Genomic DNA, 10217 nt, shown 5'->3' with positions numbered 1-10217 from the left:
AGGCATCACATCCAATCAAAAAAGTTTCATCCTCTGAGTGCTACATTACGACACAGTGTCCTCTCAAACAGCCATGTTTGCTTTGCAGCGTGTAAGGCTTTAAAACTAAAAGCCCTACAGAGAATCATGGGAATTAGATTTACAGTTGGGTCGATCCTGGACTGGACGTGGGCCAGAGTTTGAGGTGAGCAAGCGAGGAGGGCTGCTGATGGGACATGATGGATGGAAAGCGAAGAAGTGCTGATGTAGAAGGAGAAAAAAGACAGAAGGGAAACACTCACCAATGCCGCTGCAGGGACTTGTTCATTTGCTTTAAAATCTTACAGTGAAAAGCAGTGTGTTCAATGAACTAAATAATGTATGCAGGGAACCACTATGCTTTAAGTGATGGCTTGAATTGTTAGAAAGAGTAAAGTTACAAAGAGCGCTCTACACGTGTGATACAGTAATTGACATATAATTCTCACCCTGAGCTGTAATCAGTTGACCCCATGGTTTGGCGGTGAGAGTAAAGGGTTTGAATGAGTCAAGATAATGTTTTACAAGGACAAGGAGCTGAATGACTCAATTTATTTTGCTTGGAATTCAGCCAAGCTTGAGCTGACCTCAGCCCCAGAATACTCAATGAAAAACTGCTTTTACAGTTCAATTAAGTTTACTGGTTGGCTTCAGTCTTAGCAATAACCTTTCATGCACCACTTACAAATCACAGGCAGTAACTTTGCCTTTTTAGAGTCCCGTAAATCAATACAATCTGTCTTTTGTACGTCAGTTTGTTATCTGGCAATTGTCACTATGGCAGTTATTTATAAAGGGATTATTGTTGCACATCACCAAGGCTGCAGTGATACAACTTTGTCGGCACTTGACGGGCAGGATAGTGAGGAACAATAGAGTCTGACAGCAACACTATGAAGTATTTGATCTGTTTTTAATGAAATATGTGTAGTGGCACCAGTTTAAATCTCCTTTTCACAATAAAAATCTATTGATGATTGTACATTTTCCCTTTTTGATAGCGTCAAAATGCTGGATCAGCTTACCCATCACTATCAGCTCTTTGTCGCTGACTGACACTTGTAAATGCACAGTAGATCATTCCATTTGAAACTCATGCTGTCACTGAGTCTGCATAAATATGATCACAACTGCAAGATCGTTCATATCCTGTATTTAATGTATTCTTTATGCAGTGACGTGGAAACATAAACAACTATTTTTTGCATAGCAGCCGCATAACTGAAGCAATGCAGATATACGTAGATACAAAATTCTCTCACCATCTTTTCCCCAATGTCCTCCACTCAGTCTATCTGCTGTGGGTGCATTTCAGACACGGAATGCTCTTGATGATTCATCATCCAAATAAGCGCAGCAACCTATGACCAGTAGAGCAATTTACTTAATGAGTACCTTTCACTTTGGACCGAGCAAAATAACAATAGATCTATAAGGGCTGGATGATTGACTATTGTTATTGCCATTTCGCAAATGCTTCTGAAGTATGCAAATGTAGTCATGCGCCTTCTGTTTACGTTTCACAAGTTACACAACCAATGCGTCCTGTAATTACGGGCATTGACTATGTACCAGGTTGTGTTTTCCCTGATGTTTGTACAGTTAACCATTACTTAGGCCATATTCACTAACTTCAACACATCCCTCCTACCGTGAATAAAGTTGTTGTTAGGTTGCAAGCTCACATATGTTGTATGTTAGTATTTTAAGGTTGTATATGGCCCCAGGCCTGCTTTTGAGATACAGAGCTTTAAAGTTTCGCTACTTTGGCTTGCTGACCTCTTACGTTTGTCTTTCAAAATATTAAACTTTGGGTGTAACCTGCTTTCCCTCAGATGTTCATGTTTATATCAGATCTGGAGCATTTTCTATTTTGCTGTCAAGAAAAATTAGCTAAAATCATCATCATTGTCACTGGACTGTGACAGAAATTCATTTGCTTAGTTTCTGCACATACTGACTGTACTTTTAAGGACAGAATATTCCACCCTGTGATCTCCCAGCAAGCATTATCTCACTAACGTCTGTTGACGCAGGGATAAAGGGCTGTCTTTCAAATGCCTGCGTCAGTGTGTTTGAGAGCAGAATGGCTGACCCTGACAAGTCATGACACTGAACCATTTGTGGCATTTAGCACCAGTTGGACTGTCACGAATACACAAAACACTCTGCATTGCTTTTAACATGGAATGTACGAAAAGTACATTCCATGTTAAAAGTAGTTTTGAAGCATTGTTTAAATCCTTGTCATACACACTGGGGCCTCGTGGCTCGTTGGGGGAGAAAAAGCCCAGGAGGTCATATTTGTTTTGTGAAAAAGATGAAGTAGGATGAAACCAAATGAATAACAAAACACTTTGAATTTCAAACTTTTTGTCATTGGTGTGGGATCAGTATGCACACTACAGTACTGGGATACGATGACACATGCAATCCAACACCTTAAAAAGCAATTGCTCCAAAATAATTAAACATGGCCGGTCCAGTGGTTATCACAATGCTGAGGCAACTTATCAAACTAATTATTGCAACCAATGGACCCTCCTCAACACACACACACACATACATACACACACTCACCAGCTACACTATGCCTTCTTGTCATGTATATCCCTAGGGCATTGTAATTAATTGGTACCCTGCAGTAAACATCTCTGAGGGAAGATGTTCCCTAAAAGGTCTGTGGTTTGGATCATTTCTGCGAGAAGAAGTGAAAGCTACAACGTTGATAAGGACATTGACAGCATTCCTGATTATTTCATGAGCAAAGAGTGGAACTTATGACAATCACTCCAAATCTGGAGTGGTGCTCAACTGTTAAAGAGGTCTTAGTGACCGTAAGTCCAGCTGGGTGTTAAAAAGAAAAGAAAAGAAAATGTATCTTACTTGTCAGCAAGCAGCCTTGCTTATCCAGGTTCCCTGTGTTGGCCCAGGACGTGTTGTTATCTTTAAGGTGCAGAGTTCATCGGGGGGGGGACACACACTAAACAGCATGACTGCCTCAGATGAATATGATATTAGTAAATATTAAATAATAATCACCGAATCACCATTTAAATATTATTCTTCTGATTCTGGGTTTGACTCAGTGCAGTAGTTCTGTAATAGATCTTAGTGAGAAAGTGCCTCTGGATTTGACACAAGACACACTGGCACATTTAAATGCCAACAAACAGTGGCATCGGGAGATTTGAGGCCCACAGCAACACATATGATACACACACAGAGCGCACTGAGATTTAGAACAAAAGTAAAGGAAAAGGGACTACCTATCTACTGCGATAATCTGAGAACATACATAATAGAAAGCCTTAGACACTTGAGTTGTCAGTGTTTTAATGGGACTATTTGCAATGTGTCCATCTTTCTTTGCTGTACTAATGGATTTGTTTTCAAAGGTCACTCTACTGTAATGGCTGCTTGTTGTGCTAATTAGGTCAGAATGATAACCAGATACTCTATGTTGATGCACAGGAAGCACAAAATTAGTGCTAGCAACACTAACATGCTCTGCAGCTCCTCTGGGGCAGGATGCCATATGTTCCATTTACTCTCAAGCATTCCTCCTTAACGTTAAATGGATATGTCCTAACTGTGAAAAATATTTCTGTGGCACTTATTGTATCTCTCATGTCTTCTATCCCCAGCCCCCCCACCCAGATGCCTGGCGTAACAGCCCAGCCCCTCTGAACATGAACCACTATGCCAATAAGAAGAGTGCAGCTGAGAGCATGCTGGATCTGGCTCTGCTGATGGCCAACGCCTCCCAGCTGAAAGCAGTGTTGGAGCAGGGGCCAGGTTTCTCCCTTTACACCCCCGTCATCACCCTAATAAGCATCTCCTTGTGTTTGCAGGTCACAGTTGGAATCCTGCTCATCTTCATAGGTGAGAAGACAAATAGAGGCCAAGCCCTTTTGGTGCATGGAGGTGTTTTACTCGTCTTTCAGCCCATATTTGTCCTTTCTTTGTTGTTCAACCTCCTCACGCCTTCCCTCCCTCCAATCAATCATCTCTTGACATATAATGCACCCCCTCATCACTGCCAAGTCCACTGACTCCTGACAAACAACCCCGTTAAGGGTAGAACCCTGGCCGTAACCATGGCAACCCTGCCTGACACCAGGTCAGAGTTCACAGGGTTTTAATGCTACTGTCAGCACTTAAGAGAGAGGAAGGACGGTTTGTTTGTTGCTCCCTACACAGAGAAGTGTGTCAGTGTGTGTAGGCATACATGTCTACGCTTGTTTCTAAATAAACAAATGGAATTGCAGTAAAATAAACAAAACTTTGTCCCATCTATTGACCAATATAGTGAGCATGATATCCACATTTCTGGTTTGTGCAACAGGCTTACTATGACTATGATGACAATTGGGAATGAATATGAGACAACTGCTCATTTTTCTTTGACAGACTGAACAGCAGGTCAGTGAACTTCAGCCAGGTTGTTAGAGCTCTGAGTCATCTCACCTTGAACAGGAGTAAACAGAGTGTTTTCAACCGGTCACTACACTTGCAAAATAATTACAAAAACAACAACCCTACGACATATTTTTAATTCTGAGATAACACTATATCACCATGTTCATTTATAGAATTTCCCTTTGTGATGAACTGCTTTAGAACACACCAAACATATGAAGCAAACCCTCATGTTGATGATGAATAGCCACCAAACCCAGCTTACATAATATCTTTTCCTTGAATATCTTTTTCTGTATATTGCAACATGGACTGAGCTACCAGTCATGTAAAATTGCGTCTTTGCTAGAATTCAAGTCATTCATTTATCATAATTTTTCATCATTATACCAATCAGTCATGAATAATTATAGAACATGTCATACAGAAGGTCATTCAACATATGATTGACCCCTCTGACCATGAGTCATCCTCCCCACCCCTCTCGTCTTTGTCTGATTATCAAACACACCTCGCTCTCATCTCGTCATCTCCTCTTTTAATTCCTCTCTCTCTTTTTAACTCTTCAGAACCCCGTCGGCGTCTCTGCCCCTGTCCTTCCCTCCCTTTCCTGTAGATTCAGCTCTGTCTCATGGAGCCGTTGGTCCATGATGTGAGTGGCCTACATACCCAGATCCCCCTCCCCCAGATCAGACACAAACTCAGTCAGGCACACATGTGGGTGTCCTTACACCGTTTAACCTTTTGGATAATACCTCATAAACACACATATACACATGTACACACAATTTAAGCCCGCAGAGTCAGTTGATACACCCCACCTCACCTCCACACTGCCACCCAGATCACTCCTTCATTTACATTATTCATAGATCAGTCCCCTGTGACGATGGCAATGACATGATTTAGGTGGCGTCATGGTGATATCATAATTTTCTGTTTAGGAAGAGGTTCTAAAAATACCATAGAGCGCAAACAAGTCTGAAGCAGACTTACGATAGGATAGGAAATATAGGCTTACCTCGATCAGTTTCCTTTCCTTCCTGTATTGATCTCAGGTCCTACTTGTCTTTTTTTATCATGGAAATCTAAACAAATCTGGAATGTAACTCGTAATTGATCAAATTGAAGCAGTTTATGTACATTTAAGGATTGAATGCAATTTTCTGAATTGAGATAAAGGTCCATCCTCTAGAACACCATTTTCTCTTGGCATCTGCAATCGCAATCACATTGATCCGATGCTTTAACCTCACATGCCCCTGCTAAACATAAGCATTTGATACTTTGCTTTTTTCGTGGGGTCACTTGGGGACATCAGATCCCTGCATCCAGAATACGGTCTGTATGGATTTATGTTTGACAGTAAATCTATTTGACATAATGAGTTGGCTTAAGTCCTAGAATTAAGTAGAGAAGATTGCTGATTTGTCCTGTTTGTTCTGTGAATGTGTTGCTGAGGTGTTTTTCCTGTTTTATCCCCCCACAGTTCGATGGAATCTGAATGATGAACGAAAGCACTGGAGCCTGGACCTTATGGAAAGCCTGGCCACAGGCCTGGTGTTAATCATAGTGGTGGTGAATGTCTTCATCGCTGCCTTTGGAGTCCAGAAGCCTAAACGCAGCAACTGACAAAGAAGTCCAACGCACACAGGTATTTGTCCTATCTTTAATAATAATCATTGTTATTCTTTCTTTCTTTCTGCTGTGGTCCCTCTCTCATTCTGTGTTTCAATGCTCCTTTCTCTCTCCATAAAGAGGCGTTTTCTGTCCAGGCTCTCTGTGCATTTTTCTCCTATAGACCTTCATGTGGTCAGCATGTTTTTGTTGCACTCATCTCCTGACCTTCATAGTCCGGACCTGACCCACAAACACACTGACCTCTCCGGGCTTCCAGAGAAACTTCCACTGGAAAACAACCTACAAAATTGTTCATTTACTAGAAAGCCATTGTCCTGCCTGGCTGTAGGTATGGAGACAACCAGAAAGAACCAGCAGTGATGACAAAGGAGTCTGGTACATCAACAGCATAACATTTGTCCCTATCGCGCAAACAGGAAAGTAGAGACAACAACAATCAGGGACATGTGACCTCACACTGTCTGTCTCCTTCCCTGCCCGAGAGTTACCCCAAGCATCAGCCAGACAGACATGCACACACACACAATGACACATACGTATATGCTGGTGCATGCTGACAACTGAACAGGTTTCAATTTTTAATTGCATTGATGGCGCTAAAACAAGACGTCACGGTTCTTTTCCAGACAGCTTGGACAAAGAGGCTTGAAGGGTCTGCTGAGCGCATGTATGCAGAGCAGGGTGTGCCTCATCTGACTCAAAGCTCTCACCCACCTCTGCAGCTTTAACCTTACCAACACATCTGTGTCCAGCCACAGACGTCATGCCCAACATTCAATTATAACAATGTTTGGTTGTACCATGACTCTGTGTGCTATGAGTAAAGCTTCAGTGTGTCTGTGGTCCTCTGGACCAGCAGTTTGTGAGTCAGCCCCAAGCACAACTGCTTGTTAAATTGGAGGCCTTAATTAGACAGTGTTTTAGCCCTGTCACTGAAACCCCAATTAGAGCACATGCATCGAATCCTCTTTTTGTAAACCTCAATGTTTTAACACAGGAATGAAACAATTCATATTGTCTAACAAAGATTTACCTACATTAAACATGATGCTGAAAGTATAAATGCACATAGTGATTATGACAGAGCACCATTCAGTTGACAAACTGACGTCACAATTCTGTCCTTTTCCACCTCCACATCTATCATTGGTAACCGTGGAAACAGCCAGACATCCAATAAACAGACTGATGACACACACAGCTCACACAGGGCAGATCTGTAGACTGATATACAGTATATATAAACATTATCTATGTATTTGGCCCCTACAGCTGGGGTTCTGTCTCAGCCCTGTATTTAACGGCCCTGTGGGGGGTCGACATCAGAAGATGCTGCTGTTCAGTGGGGTGTTTCTGTTCTTTTGATGTAGGACTATTAATAGCATACTGGTGAGTGTGGATGCCTGTATTCCTACTGAACAATCAACCTGATGACACTTCCAGCCTGTTTTGGCACCTACCCATCCCTGCTCTCTGTGACTCCCCCTCTGATGTCTCACCCTTTCTTGCAGAGAAGACCTAGATGGTAATGAACAAAGCTCCTGAGATGAGACACCTGAGATCTACGTCACCACTACACACAACTGTGCTGTTACTGATTTACTAGGGATTGCTGATATAAGATATACTTGAAATGGTTCTAAGTAAGTATGAAATGCATCCAACCTGCACAGGACTCAAGCTTGTCATGTATTGATATCAAATAAACAAACAACTGTTTGGCTTTGAATTTAAGTTTTAATTAAGCTAACATAACTCTCTTTGATTGTCGTTATTTATTCATGAGGGCAGTCTGTTGCTCCTCATTCTCATTTGCAGATGTGCATAGTTTCCATGAGCCGTGTTTCCCATTGTGGTTTTCTTATTGAGGCAGAAGCGCCCTCTAGTGATTTTATTATGCTATTCAATCATTCAGCTAAATGTTTCAGTAGTTTTAAATTATTTTTTGAATGTTTTATCATCTTCTCCATTTCTTGAGAACAACACACAACCTCTGCTAAAACATTGCACTTTTTGTTACCATTGACATTAATGAAATCCTCATTATAAATACAACACAAACAGTATTTTTGAGGTCTCAAACTGTATAAAAATAAACTTCTCCACCTAATATTAAAATGTGACCATGTGTGTTTTTAAATTATGAATTATAATAGCGATCAATGTGTTGATTGCAGCATCAGAAGGCACTGATAGTGGGCAAGCCGGTGAAAATGTCTTCTAAGAGATTGACATGTCAATGAAAAGTATGACGAGTTTTCAAAGCACTGCCAAATTCAGGCAAAATTTCATTCATTCTGTCAATCAGTCAATGTTAAGGTTCATTTTGATGGAATCGTGATTGAATTGGTTTCTTTTCATGCTGTAAAGAAACAAGACTCTCAGATTCAAGCATAATGGCAGCACATTCAGCACAAAGGAATTTCAGAAAAGAAACATCATCTCTGCAAATATCTGAGTTTGGCACGGCACAGTGGCTCATTTCATTGCTCAGTCTTCAGCTTTTATGCATATTGACTCCGTCTTTTATGGTTTCCAACCTCAGCATAGGAAAAGAAGACGTCTTTAGCTCCAAAGAAACAAACCAGTGCTTCCCAATGTCTTGCCTACTGTTGCAAGAAATAACGGCAACATTTGTTTAATAGTGATTTGAAATATATTAAAGCAATCAAAGAATTCCTTATCAAAATGTGGTTTTATAAGTTACTTCATGTTATAAAGTGAAATTTATCATACAGTCTAATAAACAGTGCCCTCTTTTTTGTATGGTTCATAATTTGGAAAGCCACAGATGACCCAATTCCCTGCTGACGTACCTCTGACCCAGTGGATGCACCCCTGCCTGTTCAAAGGAATGCAGGACAGAGGAAGCTGAGGTTTTCATGGAGCTTCACTGACCCACAAAGCCAGAGTCCTGGATGTAATGGGATGATGAATGGTGGTGCAGTGTATGGTGGTGGGGCCCACATTATGATGCCATGGGTTAAAAGGTTCAGCAGACAACTGGGTTTGCTGAAGAACAGAGCTTAGTTTGGCTTAAGGGGCTTATTAGGGGCTCAGCGAGGGGCACAGAGGCACCCCACACACACACACACACACACACACACACACACACACGTGCACATAAACTTTAAGACCCGGTCTTTTAAAAAGCACCTCAGTAGTCATGCAACCATTTTAAACTCCGGCATCCAACACAGATTAAAGGATCATACAGGTGCTTTAACGTGTTCTATCCCATTAAATACAAAGCATGTGTACTTAACAGTTACTGCCCACCATCCAATCCCACTTTGGAAGGCAAAATCAGATTCCCAATCTGCATAGAGACACATGCTGTATTGCTGCAACATTTTCTGTGCCAGGTCCATTCAAGTGTTAAGGACAGAATTATTATTAAAAACAAAAAAGGTGGGGTTCTCAGATCTGTACCATTCAGCACATACCTGAATCTGTAGTACCCCCGTGGGCCTCCTTGTTGCTGAGCATCTTGGCTTGGATCCTACTGAGATGCAGGACCAGTCTGTCAACCAGCTCGGTGTTCATCCTCTGGTTTGACTCTGGTCATCAATTAGGAATACGTCTGCGCCTGTTCATGATAACGGGATACGAGTGTTGGTGTTTAATTCTCTCCTTTCCTTACAACAAACATCCAAAACACAAAATTCACTAAAACAAGTTGAAGTTGAAGTAGGTATTTCGGACGTCACCACAGCAGGAAAGAACTTAGTTGTGATAATTTGCACAGGTCTGGAAAAGAACAAACAGGCTTGTCTATCAAAAAACGGAGAATGCTTTATTTATAATCTAGATGTGGAAACAAGACTTTGACAGACCATTACAGTAGTTTTAAACACAGAACTTATATTTTAAGGAGGAACGGTATGCCACAGGTTGAGCACACACAGCACAGTTGTGGATCAGCTTTGATGCAAAAGTAACACTTCCTGCTCTTCAGTTCAGTTCATGATAAAAAATACTTCTCCATTGTCTTCTCACTGTGATTGCTATAGTCACTAAACATTTACACAAGGCAGTAAAACCACTGAATTGCTACCTTATCAGGTCTGTAAACATTTGCATTTCAATCGCTATCAGCAAAAGCTCTGATCTATTTACATTCCTTTATACACAGC

General features: G+C 41.3%; 1 protein-coding gene across 1 annotated transcript; it reads left to right on the top strand.

Moving 5' to 3' along the window:
- The first annotated feature begins 2798 nt into the window (after nucleotides 1-2798).
- LOC143012921 (ninjurin-1) lies at nucleotides 2799-6087 on the top strand. Its single transcript, XM_076166262.1, has 4 exons — nucleotides 2799-2855; nucleotides 3666-3903; nucleotides 4441-4443; nucleotides 5930-6087. The coding sequence occupies exons 1-4, from the start codon at nucleotides 2799-2801 to the stop codon at nucleotides 6070-6072; spliced, it is 441 nt and encodes a 146-aa protein (XP_076022377.1). The 3' UTR covers nucleotides 6073-6087.
- The last annotated feature ends 4130 nt before the right edge of the window (nucleotides 6088-10217 follow it).

Source organism: Genypterus blacodes, unplaced genomic scaffold (assembly GCF_046128005.1).
Source record: "Genypterus blacodes isolate CSIRO-AG114 ecotype Tasmania unplaced genomic scaffold, CSIRO-AGI_Gbla_v1 ptg000156l_1, whole genome shotgun sequence".
Taxonomy (NCBI): domain Eukaryota; kingdom Metazoa; phylum Chordata; class Actinopteri; order Ophidiiformes; family Ophidiidae; genus Genypterus; species Genypterus blacodes.
Note: the sequence above shows the minus strand (reverse complement) of the source record. Positions and strands in the feature narration are given on the sequence as shown.